Raw genomic sequence first — 19,418 nt, forward strand, 5'->3', positions numbered from 1 at the left:
ACAGAAATAATCTTTTACACTATACTAGTGGACATCCAAGGACAATGTTGAAATCATTGCCCTTTAGCCAGTTGATCAGAGTCAAGAGGGTGGTGAGTCAAGAAGACAAACTATCCTCACGACTTGATCAAATGTGCAAAAAAAATTTTGATAGGGGATATCCCAATCACATTATAGAGATGAATACACAAAAGGTTGAGGTGCTGGACAGACAGGACCTTTTAAGTGGGAATCTAACTAGGGATAAGCAGGTTTGTTTAACCTTTATTTCTACTTTTTCCACAATAAGTTCAGAAATTGGTGATATTTTGAGGAAAGACTGGAATGTATTGAGCAGAGTCTTTCCGAAAATAGTTGAGTTCCAGGAGAGACCGATGATGGCCTATAGAAGGAGTAAAACACTTAAAAATAGTGTATTCAAGGCTGATATTGGTTCAAATCGAAAGAGCCAAACATTTTTGGCACCTCCATAACAGGGTTGTTACCCATGTCTAGGTTGTAACATTTGTAATAATATGATAAAGGGTAGCTCCTTCAATCATCCACAAACTAGTAGATCAATGAACATCAAGGGTTTCTTCACATGTCAATCATCATTTGTTATCTACCTGTTGAGCTGTCCCTGTGGTCTCCACTATGTGGGTGAGACCACAACGGAAGTGCGTCTCAGGATGAGAAACCATCAATCCAATATTGATACAAAAAGATTTACCAGTGTCTAACACTTTTTGGAAAAGAAACATGGTGTGTCGCAACGAAAATTTAGAATCATAGATTCAGTACCCCAAATGAGACGTGGCGGTGATAGAGGGTTGGCCCTTAAAAGAAAGGAGTTGGAATGGATATACAGGTTGGAAACCATGTCTCCCAAGGGGTTAAATATTGAGTACCCTGGTGGCCCACATATTTAGAATGGTGGGGGTAATCTACCCCGATTCCTGAAGGGTTGTTATCGGTGGGCTTTCTCAAAGGTATAGTCTGTTCCTTGTATATGTATATTTTAGGGTCTAATTTGGACTTCCTTTACATATTTTTATTTGATTCTACTGTATTTGTGCCTATAAATACTGTGTATTAACTCTTTTCTGTTTTTTCTATATTTGTTAGACACATAGCTCTGTGTGAAGCAATTTGAGTGCTGTTGGAAAGTAGCAGAGGCCTGTTTTCTGGGATTGTAGTGTCCCGATTACAAAGATGTACACTGATTCTTCAAAAAAAAAAAATATGTTTTCAAGAATACAGCAATGTAGTGTTTTGTGCCTCTTTATTTCTTGGATTGTAGAGTTGTAGTGAATTATACAGTAGAGTACCCCTTTCATCTGACCTATTTTTCATATAGTTAAAATGAGCTCCTTTTTACTCAATAGAAAACGTACATCGATCGTATTTGAAGTATACGTCTATCCCTTGATATTTTGGGTTTGGGATTATTTGACATACCTGATTGGGATGATATTATCCCAGATAATTGTGAGAGCCTTTCATGTCCAGATGGTGATTATAGCCAAAGGTGACAATATATTAGGGTATCTCCCCCTTTTTCGATATGTGGTGGTTCTTTAGTTGGGGTCATATAAATGCTTGTTGTCTGCCTTTTTCGATCCATGTTATCTGTCGCATCTATTTAGATGCTACTCTATGCAGGCATTTATGTTTGCAGACTTCTCTACTTACATAGTCCCCATTTCTCTATCTAAATCCTATATTTTACGCTATCGCCGCTGTCCACGTATGCGCAGAACAAATGAAATGCAAGGTCCGTCGGTGCGCATACGTAATAGTGATCTTCATGTCATATGCGTTCCACTGGATTGAATATCCGGTTTGGACGCCATCTTCGAGCATGCGCAGTAGATGCGTGCGGACGCTACATGCTGGATAGGTTTGGTACCGATGCTATATTATCAATTGCAAGTGTTTTGTGTAAATATGTATATATATATATATATATATATATATATATATATATATATATATATATATATATATATATATATATATACTACCGTTCAAAAGTTTGCAGTCACCCACGCAATTTTGTGTTTTCCATGAAAACTCACACTTATTTTATCAAATGAGTTGAAAAATGACTAGAAAATATAGTCAAGACATTGACAAGGTTAGAAATAATGATTTTTATTTGAAATAATAATTTTCTCTTTCAAACTTTGCTTCCGTCAAAGAATGCTCCATTTGAAGCAATTACAGCATTGCAGACCTTTGGCATGCTTTGGGTCATTGTCCTGTTGTAGGATGAAATTGGCTCCAATCAAGCGCTGTCCACAGGGTATGGCATGGCGTTGCAAAATGGAGTGATAGCCTTCCTTATTCAAAATCCCTTTTACCTTGTACAAATCTCTCACTTTACAAGCACCAAAGCAACCCCAGACCATCACATTACCTCCACCATGCTTGACAGATGGCGTCAGGCACTCTTCCAGCATCTTTTCAGTTGTTCTCCGTCTCACAAATGTTCTTCTGTGTGATCCAAACACCTCAAACTTCGATTCGTTGGTCCATAACACTTTTTTCCAATCTTCCTCTGTCCAATGTCTGTGTGCTTCTGCCCATATTAATCTTTTCCTTTTATTAGCCAGTCTCAGATATGGCTTTTTCTTTGCCACTCTGCCCTGAAGGCCAGCATCCCCGAGTCTCCTCTTCACTGTAGACATTGACACTGGCGTTTTGCGGGTACTATTTAATGAAGCTGCCAGTTGAGGACCTGTGAGGCGTCTATTTCTCAAACTAGAGACTCTAATGTACTTGTCTTGTTGCTCAGTTGTGCAGCGGGGCTTCCCACTTCTCTTTCTACTCTGGTTAGAGCCTGTTTGTGCTGTCCTCTGAAGGGAGTAGTACACACCGTTGTAGGAAATCTTCAGTTTCTTGGCAATTTCTCGCATGGAATAGCCTTCATTTCTAAGAACAAGAATAGACTGTCGAGTTTCACATGAAAGCTCTCTTTTTCTAGTCATTTTGAGAGTTTAATTGAACCCACAAATGTAATGCTCCAGATTCTCAACTTGCTCAAAAGATGGTCAGTTTTATAGCTCCTCTAAACAGCAAAACTGTTTACAGCGGTGCTAACATAATTGCACAAGGGTTTTCAAGTGTTTTCTAATTATCTATTAGCCTTCTAACACAGTAAGGGTATGTGCACATGAGAAGTGGCTTTTACGTCTGAAAAGACAGACTGTTTCAGGAGAAAACAGCTGCGTCGTTTCAGACGTAAAAACTCCTCCTCGCATTATGCGAGGCGACTTTGACGCCTGTAATCTTGAGCTGTTCTTCATTGACTTCAATGAAAAACGGCTCAAATTACGTTTCAAAGAAGTGTCCTGCACTTCTTTGACGAGGCAGTCATTTTACGCGTTGTCGTTTGACAGCTGTCAAACAACGACGCGTAAATGACAGGTCGTCGGCACAGTACGTCGGCAAACCCATTCAAATGAATGGGCAGATGTTTGCCAACGTATTGGAGCCGTATTTTCAGGCGTAATTCGATGCATAATACGCATCGTTTACGCCTGAAAATAGGTAGTGTGAACCCAGTCTTAGCAAACACAATGTACCATTAGAACACTGGAGTGATGGTTGCTAGAAATGGGCCTCTATACACCTATGTAGATATTTCATTAAAAACCAGACGTTTGCAGCTAGAATAGTCATTTAGCACATTAACAATGTATAGAGTGTATTCCTGATTAATTTAGTGTTATCTTCATTGAAAAAAACTTTTTGCTTTTCTTTCAAAAATAAGGTAATTTCTAAGTGACCCTAAACTTTTGAACGGTAGTGTGTGTGTGTGTGTGTGTGTGTGTGTGTGTGTGTATATATATATATATATATATATATATATATATATATATATACATACATACATACATACATTTATTTCTTTAATTGGCCTCTGCACCTCTCTGAATCAGCCTGATTGCTAATGTAATCACTGTTCACGATTTTTATACACTGTATTCTCATGTATAATGTATCTGAATTTATCATTAAATGTTTGCACTTCAAAAAAACAGCTTTTGATACTGGTTGGGAATCATATTTATATTTGTTTTATGTAAACTGTACATCAAATAGGTATTTTGTGTATTACTGTATATACTTCCTATTTGTACTTGACACTGTGTGCAGTATGTGATAGCTTGAGAAAGGTTCTGTGTTGAGCTGAAACGTCGTGTGTATATGGACCAATAAAGCACCTTTTTCTAATTTGCTTATACCTCGGAGTGCTGCTTGATTTTTGGATTCTACTACAGCAGGTCTGTTAGCCCTGACCTGGGCAGGTCGGCACCCACCCATGATTTACAAGGCTGTGCGGCTGACATTGTATTTGGACTTTTATATATATGTGTATATATATATATATATATATATATATATATATATATATATATATATATATATATAAAATCTATAGCAGCTTGGAAAATTCTAACTCTTGTCATATAATATTATATAATATATTATTTTAGCTTCTTCAGCCTCTCGAAGTTATTAAATTTGATGTGAAAAGGAATGAACCCGTTCGAGATTCTGCTGGACACTGCATCAGAGTAGAAAGAGGTATGGACCTTTGTACTACTTAAAAACTCTGGGAGATATGACATTATTTCTGTATTTTTTTGCTCTAGTGTGGCTGGATAAATTAATCTCACTTTATAAGTTATCCAGGAATATTATAGGAAAGACATGTATACCAAGCTGTGGAAAAACTTTTGTTTTGATTGCTTCTAATATATTAACCGCTTCCCGACCGCCCACTGTATATTCACGTCGGCATTTGCTGGGCTCTGTGCAGCGCCGACGTGAATTCACGGTGGGTGTTAAAAGCACGATCCGGGTCTCTCAGAGTAGCGCTGACACCCGGATCGCGCTGTTAATCCCTGCCTCTGGTCCCGGAGACATGACCGGGACCTAATTGGTTCAGGTCCCGGTCATGTGATCGCAGGGAAAGCTTGTTGTAGCAATGAACTGGAAAGTTTGTTACTACAACAAACTGGAAAGTTTGTTGCTACAACAAACTTTCCCGGGGACTGATTGCGGGTGCTGCAGTCGGTTATAAGGTAGAACCAGAGGCCATATAAAAGCCCCCGGGTCTGCCATGCACGGCAGCCTATGAGAACCAGCCGTAGGCCGGTCCTCATGAGCTTCCTGTCAGTGTGACTCTCAGCATCACACTGAGAGTTTATAATACGTTACACTACCTAGGTAGTGTAATGTATTATAGCAGCAATCAGTGCTGCAGGTCTTCAAGTAAAACAAGTAAAAAGTAAAAAATAAAGTAATAAAAATGTTTTATAAAAGTGTAAAAACTAGTTATAAAAGTTACAAAAACAAAAAATGTTTTTTTTCCTATAATAAGTATTTATTATAGGAAAAAAATGAAAATTGTAAAAAAAAGTACACATATTTGGTATCACCGCGTTCGTAACGACCCAAACTATAAAACTATAATATTATTTTTCCCGCACGGTGAACAGCGCAAAAAAAATAATTAAAAAACAATGTCAGAATCACTATTTTTTTGGTCATCAACCCTCCAAAAATATAGAATAAAAAGTGATCAAAAAGTCGCATGTACCCTAAAATAGTACCAATAAAAACTACAACCCATCCCGCAAAAAACAAGCCCTTACATAGCTTTTTTGACAAAAAAATAAAAAAGTTATGGCTCTCAGAATATAGTGACACAAAAAATTAATAATTTTATCGAAAAGTGATTTTATTGCGCAAATGCCACAAAACATAAAAAAACTATATACATCTGGTATCGCCGTAATCGTATCGACCCGCAGAATAAAGTAAAATGTCATTTATAGCGCACGGTGAAAAGTGTAAAAAAAAAAAAAACATTGTCAGAATTTGTTTTTTTGTCACTTTGCTTGCCAAAAATATCTAATAAAAAGAGATAAAAAAATCACATGTACCCTAAAATGGTACCAATGAAAACTACAGATTGACCTGCAACAAATAAGTCCTCACACGGCTCCGGTGAAGAAAAAATAAAAAAAGTTCTGGCTCTCAGAATATAGCGACAGAAATTGTGCAGTGTCCAAAAGCTGATAAGTATAGCGACAGAAATTGTGCAGTGTCCAAAAGCTGATAAGATCGATCGCCATTTATCAGTGCGACATTGGCCACATATCTGCGGATTATTATTTTTTTACCAAATTATACCCCCACATCATAAACTGAAATACCAGCAAAACCCCAAACAGAACAGTTACCAAGCAAACTCTGCGCTCCAAAAGCCAAATGGTGCTCTCTCCCTTCTGAGCCCCACAGCGTGCCCAAACACCAGCTTACGTCCACATATATGATATTTTATATCCGGCAGAACCCGCTCAACATTGTATGAGGTATTTGTCTTCAGTGGCACAAACTGGGCACAACATATTGTGCGTTAAAATGGCATATCAGTGGAAAATTGTAATTTTCACTTTGCACCATCCGCTGCGCATTAACGCCTTTGCGCACCACGACTTAATAGCATGTCGTGGTGCAGGGAGTTATATATGGAGTGGGCTCATGCGCTGCGCCCGCGCCATATTCTGCAGGTGTCCGCTGTGTACTACAGCTTAAACCCGGGACTAATGGACAGGAACAGCGATCACGCTGTTACAGGAGCCTGTAAAAATGATATTATACTGCAATACATTAGTACTACAGTGTATTGTACCAGCGACCTAATGATCGCTCGTTCCAGTCCCCTAAAGGGACTTTTGGGAGGTTTCCACTGTTTTGGTACCTCAGGGGCTTTGCAAATGCGACATGACACCCGAAAACCATTCCAGCTAAATTTGAGCTCCAAAAGCCAAATATTGTTTCTTCCCTTCTGAGTCTTGCCGTGGGTCCAAACAGCAGTTTATTACCACATATGGCGTATTGCTGTAATCAGGACAAATTGGTTTACAAATTTTGGGGTGATTTTTCTCCTTTATTCATTGTAAAAATTAAACATTTCTATGTTTTTTCAGAAAAAAGTAGATTTTCATTTTCACGACCTAATTCCACTAAATTCAGCAAAAAAACTGTGGGGTCAAACTGCTAACTTTACCCTTAGAAAAATTCCTTGAGGGGTATAGTCTACAAAATGGGGTCACTTTTGGGTGGTTTCCACCGTTTTGCTCCCTCCAGGGCGTTGCAAACGCGACATGGCACTGAAAACCAATCCAGCAAAATCTGCGCTTCAAAATCCAAATGGCGCTCCTTCCCTTCTGAGCTCTGCCGTGGGTCCAAACAGCAGTTTAGTACCACATATGGGGTATTGCTGTAATCGGGAGAAGTAGCTTTACAAGTTTTGGGGTGCTTTTTATTCTTTATTCCTTGCAAATATCTTTTTTTTTAAATATTTTTTCAGAAAAAAAGTAGATTTTCACTTTCACAGGCAAACTCCAATAAATATAGCAGAAAACCTGTGGGGTCAAGATGCTAACTATACCCCTAGATAAATTCCTTGAGGGGTGCAGTTTCCAAAACTGTGTCACTTTTGGGGGATTTCCACTGTTTTGGCACCACAAGACCTCTTCAAACCTGACATGGTTCCTTTGCTTCTGAGGCCGGTACTTCAGTCCATTATCACACTAGGGCCACATGTGGGATATTTCTAAAAACTGCAGAATCTGGGCAATAAATATTGTGTTGCTTTTCTCTGGTAAAACCTTCTGGGTTACAGAAAAAATGTATTACAAATGAATTGCAGCAAAAAAAATAAAATTTGTCAATTTCCCCTCTACATTGCTTTAATTCCTGTGAAACGCCTAAAGGGTTAAGAAACTTTCTGAATGCTGTTTTGAATACTTTGAGGGGTGCAGTTTTTAATATGGGGTGATTTATGGGGTCTATCTAGTATATAAGGCCCTCGAAGCTGCTTTAGAACTGAACTAGTCCCTGTAAAAATCGCCTTTTGAAATTTTCTTGAAAATGTGAGAAATTGCTGCTAAAGTTCTAAGCCTTGTAATGTCCTAGAAAAATAAAAGAATGTTCAAAAAACAATGCAAATATAAAGTAGACATATGGAATATGTGAAATAGTAACTATTTTGTGTGGTATTGCTATCTGTTTTACAAGCAGATACATTTAAAATTAGAAAAATCATAATTTTTGCAAATTTTCTCTCAATTTTGGTGTTTTTCACAAATAAGCAATGAATTTATTGACCAAATTTTTCCACTAATATAAAGTACAATATGTCACGAGAAAACAATCTCATAATCGCTTGGATAGGCAAAAGCATTCCAGAGTTATTACCACATAAAGTAACACATGTCAGATTTGAAAAAATGGGGCTGGTCCTGAAGGCCAAAATGAGCTCGGTCTTGAAAGGGTTAAGCTAGTGGCAAGTAAGCTATAAATCTAAATAGTTTACATTGCTGGCATCATTTGGATCCTTATCTAATCTAACTTTATTATACAGTACACTGCTATTAAGATTTGAAGCCAGTATATAGAAAGTTTAATCGAATACTTTACTTACTGCCCTCCAGAAAAACAGTCTATAGCCAGATCATCAAACGTCTTCAGTGGAGTTGTATGATGGTGTCCATACAAATCAATGGGTCTCTTTAATTTCAATGGAAATTAAGCGTACGTCCACACACAGCGTAAACACTGTGGATTTTCCACAACGGATGTCTACTATAGTGTGGATTTATACTATATGTGGATTTTATTTAAATCTGCAGCATGTAAATTTATGCTGCTAAATCGCTGCTCTCTTGGTGCGGGTTATCCCCATTGAATTATATGGGGACATAAAACCTGCAACAAACAGCCAATGTTGCAATTTTTGCGGCGTATAAGCTGCGCCTTCGTTGCAAAAATCCTAAACAAAATTTTAGGGGTTTAAAATTTATTTAAAAAAGTTAATACAGGGGGTATTAACTTTATTATTAATTTTAAACACCCAAAATTTTGTCAGAGCAATGCATTTCTCTGGTTCTCTGTCCAGGCTGGCCCCCTGGATTGATGTTTCAACCCATGTGACTGCTGCAGCCAATCACAGGCTGCAGCGGTCAATTGAACTGCAGCGTCATCCCAGGAAGCCGGGCTGCATGGAGAGCTGAAGGACGCGTCACAATGACAACACCCGGGGAGTAAGAATTTATTTTTTTCAAGCACGGTTTTCCACAAAATATACTGCTTTTTTCCCTTCAATGGCAGGTGATCGTTGTCAGATTTTCTCTACATAAAGACAGCAGTGTTTTTAATAACCTTATGTAGGTTTAATTGTTTGAATAATGGAAGTCAATAGCATCCGTTCAGGTTCATTTATTTTTTTTACTAAATACTCAGTGTTCCCATATCATTAATGTATCAACACTAACACATGGGAATTTTCCAAGCAGTGTGTTAGGGATAATATGTTGCTGAATAAGGGAACAATGGATATTGAATAATAAAAAAAATCAACTTGAGCAGATGCTGGGGAAGCGGAGTATGGCGCGGGCTCATGGGCTGAGCCCGTTCCATACACAGCTGAACGCGTGGGCTTAACCACTTAGATGCCACGGTCATTGGCGACCGTGACATCTAAGCCGTTAGAAAAAGGGGGTCCATCAATCACTCCCTCTAACCCGCCAGATGAACGTGGTCGAAAAAAAATCCACAATGCCAGAATTTATGTTTTTTGGTTGCATCGCTTCACAATTTTTTTTAGGACAGCTAAAGTTGTCCCACAAAAAACAAGCCCTTATACCGCTCCATCGATGGAAATAAAAAACAGTACATAAAAAAACGTACATAAAAAAAAAACAATATAAATTTGGTATCGCCATAATCGTATTGACCCACAGAATAAAGTTAACATGTCTTTTATTACTGCACGGTGTTACAATAAAACGAAAGAAAAAAAAATCAGTTTCCCAGTACATTATATGGTACTTTAAATGGTACCATTATAAACTACTACTCGTCCTGCAGAAAAACAAACCTTCATATTGTAAAATATAAATGAAGGAAAAAAAAAAGTTATGGCTATTGGAATGCGAGCAGGAAAAAACAAGAAAAAATGAAAAACCGGAAAATGGCTGTGGAAACAAGGGATAACTTTTTGGGACTTTCCTCTTTTATCTGCGCATTTAATATTATATCAATTATTACCAAATAAATTGTGACATGTCTTTCCTGATAATTTACGCAAACGATGTCATAATCATAACTCTCGGCAGTAGCTAGACTTCATGTTGACGGTTTCCTGGTAGCAGCAGTTTTTTCATGATGTAAATGGTTAATATGTTTATCTTAGGTAAGACTGGGCTACTGATTACGAAACATGTTGCCACCAATGAATTTATTGGATATACAGGAAACAAAACCGAGACAGAAAAGAAGAGACTTCACAATGTACTCAAAAAAGGAGATATATATTTTAACACTGGAGATTTGGTCATGATTGACAAAGAAGGCTTCATTTTCTTTCAGGATCGTGTAGGAGACACATTTCGGTAAATCATTTTATAATTGATGCTCAAAAATTATGTGTTAGATGCTTTTATCTCCCTTAATTGCATCAATATTGTTTTAAGTGAATGAGGGTGTTTTCCTTTTTTTATGATTTTATAATCATACCTGTATGCAGGTTGAAATTCACAATTGCATTATAGAAATTACCTTGGCTGTGTCCTAAAATTTAATTTGGGTTAATAAATTAGGAAGATTTGCCTTAAGAGTTCATTGTAATAATGACCATTATTAAAGTATAACTCAAGGCAACACCAAAAATTTGCTATGACCAGACTGCTGGGGCTTCCCTCACTTCTATACCCATGGCTGGATTTTCCCAAAGGCACTGTAGGCCAGTTTCTATAGGCGGCCCTAGGGAATGGACACCTGATGAAGGAATATTGTACATATGAATATAGTGGACAGTGTGTATTCATATGTAAAATATGTCTATGTGAATTAGGTGATCACGGAGTGGAGGACACACATGGAGTGTGGGACTGCAGGAGATGTTAAGTGTACTGAGAAGTGTACTGGAATCTTCTGCTTTATCTGATAAGAACAGACAAATATTTTAAAGCCATACATGAATTAAAGGGGTTTTCCAGACTAAAATACTTTATCACCTATTCACAGGATAGGTGATAAATTTTAGATCAGTGGAGGTCCAGCCACTGGGATCCCAACCAATTGCTAGAATATGCTTCCTAGCCTAGCACAGCGGTCGGACCCCCACAAATCTAGCATTTATCACCTATTTAGTGGATAAGGGAAAAATATTTTGGTTGGAATACTCCTTTAAGATGTGGCATATTTGATAACTGCAGTCTAAGGACAACATATGCAAACAGGCTCATGAGATGTAAATAATGCCTAACATTTATGTGTCCACTGTTTGGAAGATCTGCAGGGAATAAACTCCTTGTGTCATGCTCCACCCCTCTTGCATGCATGCACCACAGGTATCAAAACAGCGGTCCCTTAATCCTTATAAATCTTCAAGATGACAGTAAAAGTTATAGATGTGGATTGATAACGGGGCAAAACAGATTTTATTTTATTTTTTTAATGTTGGTGTAACGTGTTATTTTTCAGGTGGAAAGGTGAAAATGTGGCAACAACAGAAGTGGAAAACCTAGTGTCAATGTTGGATTTCATTGCAGAAGTTAATGTTTTCGGAGTTTCTGTGCCCTGTGAGTAAAATAATGTATTTTTCTATCTACATTAAATTTTAGGCATTAGTCTGCGCATAAAATTCTAAATATGTTTAGGGTGAATATATATATATATATATATATATATATATATATATGTATAAGTTGTACATTATACTTTTAGAACAGTAACAATGGATTGCTCTTACAAACCACTAAGAAATGTAATAATATCTTGTCACATTTTATTTCCATATAGTTTGTAACACCAATAATTGCTTCATTGTGTTTTGTTCAATTTTTAAAATACTTTTTGTTAAAAATAATGTTTACTTTTTTATATATGGCTGCTTTGTATCCTGTATACAGAGTAGCTGTATCTACCTGTATCGGTCAGGTTTAGTGTCAGTGGGTCCTGCATGTCAGAGAATTCATAACTTAGATGTGATCGATAACAGATGGATCACGCAGGACCAGCTGAAAGTGTATGTTCACACGGCTTATTTTCAGCCATTTTTGAGGCCGCAAAAGCCCCGAAAATCAGCTAAAAAAGCGGAGGCTGAACGCCTCCAAACATCTGCCCATTGATTTCAATGGGAAAAATTGCGTTTTGTTCCCATGGGGCGTTTTTTACGCGGCCTTTTGTAAAAACAGAATGTAAAAGAAACGCCCCTTAGAAAAGAAGTGCATGTCACTTCTTGAGCCGTTTTTGGAGCCGTTTTCCTTTGTCTCAATAGAAAAAAACGCTCTAAAAACTGCCGTAAAACATGCATTAAAAAACACTTGATGCATAAAAAACAGCTGAAAAACAGAGGCTGTTATCCCTTGAAAACAACTCCGTATTTTACAGCCGGTTTTCGTTTGCCGTTTGATCATACCCTCACTGAATCCATCAGTGCCACTGATCTGACGGATACAGGTTTCAGTGCACGTTACGGCTGATGTGTAAACAGAATACAAAGCCGCTGTATCTCAAAAAGTAATAATTATTTTTAATAAAAAGTATTTAGAAAGTTGCACAAAACACACTGATAGACATTTCTAAGGTGTACATAGCATTTCAATTGAGACATGCAAAGTATACCACCCAATAGGGGGCGTAAAGAAGAGAAAGAAGCCTAACATGCACGTTATTGAAAAATTTGGCGCATCTTCAGCCTAGCACCTCTAGCATTAGGCTATCTATCTTTAAGTCATTATTTATATGTCTATCCCAGTATGTAATTCCTAGTGCAAGACTTAAGGAGATGATAACTCAGGGATTCATAGAGCATCAAGGACAACCCTCCCTAGGCCCTGTAGTAGGAATAACACAGTGTATTAGTTTTACCTACTGTGCTATTTAAAATTGTCACAACCGAGCATCGATAGTTAAAGTGATTCTCCAGAATATTTTTAATTTTTGGCTATCTATTATGCTATTTGGCCATCTTATTCTTGAAGATTAAGGGTATGTTCACACGGGTTGGATACGCTGAGGAAAACTCTGCAAAGTATCTGACCCAGAAATATTAGAGAAATCTGCCCGTATATCCGGACCAATTTGTGCTTATTTTGGTCTAGATTTTTGTGTGGCTTTACCGCTGCAGAAAAGAAGCTGACAGTAAAAAAAAAAAAAAAAAACTATATTCACCTCCCCTGGCACTCCCATCGCACGGCATCCATGCTCCGCTGGCTGGTCGCTGTACAGATGGCCTCCTGTGAAGATCTTTTGATCCATGCAATCGATGCAGCCTGTGTTTGGCAGCAGCAGTCACATGTGATTATACGTCATTACACGAGGCGCCTGTACAGAAACCAGTTGGAGGACCAGGGAGACGCTGCTGGGGGAGCACCAGGAGACATTAATATAGTCCTTTGAAATAGTGACTTTTTATTTTATTGCAAATTGTGTTGCAGATACTCAGCTAAACCGCAGCAAAATCTGCATCAATGGGCATTCGTTGCAGATTTTGCCTTTCCCAATAATCTCAATGAGGAACATCTGCAAATCATAAAAAAACTCAAAATTATGCAACATAAATTTACATGCTGCGGACTTAAAGTCTTCACCGCAGGTGAATTTACGAATGTATAGTTTTTCAAATCGTGTGGATGAGATTAGTTAAAAATCTGCAGTGTATTTGCTACATGTGAACATGCCATACATGTGCTACATGTTCAAAAATCCAATCCCTCCCTTTGGTTCCCACTGAACTGAGCACAGAAGTCGGTACATGGGCAGGGCAATGTTTACATGCTCAGTTCAGTGGGCACCACCATATGCAGGGAGGGATTTTTTTTTTTTAGCAAACATTGTATTGAAAAGCCCTCCTATTCTTCAGGAACAAGGGTATGTTCACACGCTTAACCAAAAACGTCTGAAAATACGGAGCTGTTTTCAAGGGAAAATAGCTCCTGATTTTCAGACGTTTTTTTACGGCCATTTTTGGAGCTGTTTTTCTATAGAGTCAATAAAAAACTGCTCCAAAAACGTCCCAAGAAGTGACCTGCACTTCTTTTACGCGGCCGCTTTTTCACGCAGCCGTTTTTCAAAACGGCCACGTAAAAAAACGGCCTGTCGGAACAGAACTCAGTTTTTCCCATTGAAATCAATGGGCAGATGTTTGGAGGTGTTCTGCTTCCGAAAATAAGCTGTGTGTACATACCCTTAGAGGGCTAAATAAAAAAAATATGCATACACCCTAGAGAACCCCTTTAATATTCACTTCAAATCTTTTTCTAAAATGGCATTTAGTACACAATATGGAAAAAATTATTGGGACACCTATATATTAAACCTCCAGATGTTTTTATGACCTCCCATTCTAAATCCATGGCGATTAATATGGAGTTGGTTCCCCCTTTGCAGCTAAAACAGCTTCCACTCTTCTGGGAAGGCTTTCTACATTTTGGAGTATGTTTGCGGGAATCTTTGCCCAGTCATCCAGAAGAGCATTTGTGAGGTCAGACACTAAAGTTAGATTAGAGGGCCTGGCTCACAATCTCCGTTCTAGTTCATCCCAAATATGTTTGATGTGGTTGAGATCAGGGCCCTGTGCGGGCCAGATAAAGTTGGAAGCATACAATTGTCCAAAATGTCTTGGTATGCTAAAGTGGTTTTCTAACGTTCTCCTGGCATTCGCAAACCCAGACTCGTCCATTAGACTGCCAGATAGAAAACGGTGATTTGTCACTCCACAGAACTGTTCCAGAATCCAGTGGCAGCCTGCTTTACATAACTCCATCTGACACTTAGGATTGTGCTCAGTAGTGTAAGGCTTGCATGTAGATGCTTGGCCAAGAAAACCCACGCCATGAAGCTCCCAGAGCCCGCTCTGTAACTTTACATGGTCTGCCATTATGTGGCTTTTTTTCTGTAGTTCCTAAATGCTTCGACTTTACAATAATAAGACTCATAGTTGATCATGGAATATCTAGGAGGGAAGAGGTTTCACAAACTGACTTGTTCCAACGTCGGCATCCTATTACAGTACCCCGCTGGCAATCAGTGAGCTCTTTAATTAAATAAATAAATAATAATAAGTCCTTTAAAACGACCCATTCTTTCACAAATGTTTGTAAAGGCAGACTTCATGGCTAGGTGCTGGATTTTATACACCTGTGGCAAAGGGGCTGAATAAAACACTTGAATTCAAAGAGATGAGTCTCAATACGATTGTACATATAGAGTATATAAAATATACATATGTAATGGGCCACTCTATTAAAGAGAACCTTTCACCTACCCATACATGTGCAGCTGAGTGTAACTTATCGCTGTGATACTGTCCAATCAGCTACGGACAGTGTCACAGCAGAAGCTGGAGAGAGGAGAGCGTGTGTGTGTGTGTGTGTGTGTGTGCGTGTGCGCCACCACGGAACACTAGAGGAGAAGAAGAATGTAAATTCTTCTTCTCCTGTTCAGTGGCGGCGGGATTATCATTGCCAGCGGCATCAAAGCTGTGCACGGGTGCGGGCGCGCGCACGCTCTTTCTTACTGTTCAGCTCTCGGCATGTGAATGTGAATTCTTCTTTTGTTCTGTGCCGGCGGGAGGATCGTATTCACATTCTTCTTCTCCTCTTCTTTTCCATGGTGGCATGCGCACACGCGCTCTCCTCTCTCCAGCTCTTGCTGTGACACAGTCCGTAGTTGATTGGACAGTGTCACAGCGATAAGTTAAGTTACATGCCCCCTTGCCAATTGCACGCCCCATTGACAGTTCAGGGGGTTATTTAAATATCGGGAACCAAATATAAAGGCACCGATATATAAATAACGGAGGAGGATAGTAAAAAAATTTAAAGTGCCCCAGGATTTGTGCAACACTGCCTATTACATGGTGCACTCAGCTGCACATGTATGGGCAGGTGAAGGGTTCTCTTTAATGCTATATATGTTTAATATATTTGATTTGGTATAATTTCTACATTTTCTGTATCTGCCGTTTTAGGCTCCATGTTCACAGCTTGGCCCACAAATCCCGTACGGCAATGCACAGAGGCTTTATGGCTACAAAGTACAGTGCCGTACAGCCTCTGTGTGCTGCCATACAGGATCCTTTAAGTGCCGTATGTACAAATATATTGTTTGCTAGAAGCAATGATCCAGAAGAGAATAGCTCCATACATATGATTTACCATGGAACATGACACAATTTTTTTTCTGTTGATTTTGTAGGCATGAAATCAGAGGCATATATAGGTACTGTTGAAGCTCCATGAACTTAAAGCCCTATTATGGCTCTGTACAAAATGAAACCGTAATATAGCTGTGTCTATGGAGCCTTCAAGTAATATTACTGTGCTTTATATCTACAACTTACACAAGCCAGCAGTTATAGCTGTCCAAAAGTGTATTAAGGACTACTCAGAATTAATTCATTCCTCCAGTTAAAGATTTGTTCACATTCCTAGATGATACCTAATGGAAATAAATGTTTACATCAACATTTTCACAATTCTAGATCATGAAGGTAGAATTGGAATGGTGTCCATTAAACTTAAAGAAGGAAGAGTCTTTGATGGAGAAAAAATGTTTGAGCAAGTCACTAAATATTTACCAATTTATGCCAGACCTCGATTTCTTAGAATACAGGTGAGACCATCCTAAAAGAAAGCTACTCCTTAACTTGGAATGATTAATCCTACATCAGTTGTATACTTGCCATAGAGGCAGACCATGTCATTGCCCAGAAGGTGCTGCCTCTTTTTTTAGATCTGTAGAGACTGTCTAATATAGTCTTAGCATTGCTGACAAGCCTGAGAGTCCGGGTGATGGTGGTATGCTTGAACTGCCATGCAGGGAGGGGGGGGGGGTTTGAGAGTGGTGAGTTAGCTTAGGTTGAGATCAGCATCAGGAAAGGGGCCCTATCAGGGGCATAGCTAGGAAAGACTGGGCCCGATAGTAAACTTTTGACTGGCCTCCCCTTCTTCCCCTGGGTACCACACACAGCCCCCTTGTAGATAGAACCCCCCTGTATTGTGCCATACATCTCTCCTGTAGATAGTGCCCTACAGCTCCCCCTGTAGATAGTGTCATACAGCTCCCCCTGAAGATAGTGCCATACAGCGCCCCCTTGTAGATCGTGCCACCCTTCCCCCCTGTATACAATGCCCCCACACCCCTTGTACACTGTGCCATACAGCCCCCCTTGTAGATAGTGCCCCCCACTTGTAGATTATGCCATACAGCCCCCTTGTAGATAGCGCCCCCAAACAGATAAAACAAAAAAATTATACTTACCTAGGCCCCGTTCCCGCGCCGAATGGAACTGCTCCACAGCATCCTCAATGCCGACGGGATCCATGAGTGATCCAGTGACGTCATCACGCAAACATGGCCCAGTAAATGGCAGAGCAGGGAGATCACTCTCTGCTCTGCCATAGTGTTCAATAGTATTTGTGTCCTAAGGATGCAGATACTATTGAATGTGGTGTCACTACCTTTGTAGCAGCCATAGCGTCTGCTAGCAGCTCCACCAGGCATGGGGGGCCCATGCCGGTGGGCAGCATAGTCCCCCTCATGCCGTGGGTCCCATAGCAGCTGCTATGGCTGCTGCAGTGGAAGTTACACCACTGGGTCCTATCAGGATTATGCTATGTGACCATCTCATGATTCCGCTATCAGACCCAATCTGTTTAAATGTTTAACCCCTAGGCGCACCAGGACGCAACTGTACGTCCTTGTGGCCAGTGTCTTAAGGCACAGGGACATACAGTTACTGCGTGGTTCCCGGTGCACACTGTCGGTCCTAAGGATAGGCCATCAATTTTAAAGTCCCGGAGAACTTCTTTAATGTTTTCACATTGTATGAAGGCATGTGGAAACCAAATAAAGCGTTCTGCAATCTTATAAGCACAATTAGATTTAGTAACAGATCTTGGGTAGAGGTTTTCCATAATTATCTAGTCGCATTCAGGTAAAAATCGTAAAAGCTTGTATTGGGAGAAAAGGATTGTTTGTAAAATAGTATAATGTTACATTCACTTATTATATAGAATTTTTATTTATGCACATATTAGTGAATACATGACTGAGGTCTTGTAACTAAATGCCTTTCAATGTTTAACTCTACAGGATTCCATAGAAGTTAATGGAACTTACAAGCTTTGTAAAACGGACCTGGTTAAAGATGGCTTTAATCCATTCTGTATAAAAGATCCACTATATTTCCTGGATGACCATTATAGAACCTACAGGCCGCTTGATCATCAGATTTACAAAGATATTTTGGAAAGAAGAATGAAACTTTAGAATGGTGACAGGTGTTTAAAAAATACTCTATCTACTATTTTCCACAGATTTGCTGCGGATTTCACCACATACATTGAAAGGGGTAAAATCCGCAATAAAAAAATCTGCAACATATATTGACATGCTGCAGATTGTTCAAATCTCATCTACATGACTAGTACTGTAATGCGCTGCAGATTTTTCGTGTGCGCAAATCCACAGTGAAAATCCGTAGCATTTCTTATATGTGTGGATCTTCTGTGTGGATGCTGTACTATATATTCCCATATATGTGTTGCTTGTAGCTTGATTTAGTTGTGATGTCATGTACTGTCGTGTGATATTTTGTCTCTGAATGGTAGAAACATCATAGCTCCCAGGCCATGTGTTGTTGATACAGCCAGTTTAGCAATGGCAACAATGTAGACACATGACCATACTTTATAGTAAAAAAAAAAAAAGTGTAAAAGACTAATGGGACAAAAAATGTTTTTTAAATAAGAAATATAATAATTAATTTTAATGCAACACAACACATAACACGAAAAAATACAAAAAATGCTATTTTTTTTAATACATCCTTTTTATTTAACCCCTTAACGACAAGAACTTAACGCAACACAACGTATAGGTTTATTGCTGCTGGTGCCGTCTCAGAGCTGAGCCCGCACCATCGCCAGCAGGTGTCAGCTGTATATTACAGCTGACACCATGCTGCATGGCCAGGACCGGAGCTAGCCTCCAATCTGGCCGATTAACCCCTTAGATGCAGCACTCAAAAGCGAGCGCTGCATCTTCGGGGTTTACAAGCAGATCGGAACCTCATGATGCAATCATGGTGTTTCTGATGGCTGCTTTGGCAGACTGGAGGCCTAACAAAGGCCTCCTGTCTGCCAAGTACTGAAGTCTGTTAGGTCTCGCCCAGAGGCGGGGCCTAAAAGTCTTCCGGCCGCAAAAAGAAGATGGCGCAGGCTCAGAAGCTGAGCCTGCGACATCAGCCACAGGTGTCAGCTGTATGTTACAGCTGACACTCTACTGTAACGGCACGGCATGGAGCTAGGTCCCATCTATGCCATTAACCGCTTAGATGCCGC

The 19,418-nt window shown here is 39.3% G+C and overlaps 1 protein-coding gene across 1 annotated transcript in view; it reads left to right on the forward strand.

The window, feature by feature from the left end:
- LOC142748051 (long-chain fatty acid transport protein 2-like) overlaps positions 1-18,855 on the forward strand; it is a 54,520-nt gene extending 35,665 nt beyond the window's left edge. Inside the window, exons 6-10 of the mRNA XM_075855167.1 lie at positions 4,485-4,575; positions 10,259-10,457; positions 11,551-11,648; positions 16,556-16,686; positions 18,169-18,855. Coding sequence (XP_075711282.1) covers positions 4,485-4,575; positions 10,259-10,457; positions 11,551-11,648; positions 16,556-16,686; positions 18,169-18,345 — 696 coding nt within the window. The 3' untranslated portion in view covers positions 18,346-18,855. The remainder of the gene's footprint in view (positions 1-4,484; positions 4,576-10,258; positions 10,458-11,550; positions 11,649-16,555; positions 16,687-18,168) is intronic.
- Positions 18,856-19,418: the final 563 nt, after the last annotated feature.

Source organism: Rhinoderma darwinii, chromosome 3 (assembly GCF_050947455.1).
Source record: "Rhinoderma darwinii isolate aRhiDar2 chromosome 3, aRhiDar2.hap1, whole genome shotgun sequence".
Lineage (NCBI taxonomy): Eukaryota > Metazoa > Chordata > Amphibia > Anura > Rhinodermatidae > Rhinoderma > Rhinoderma darwinii.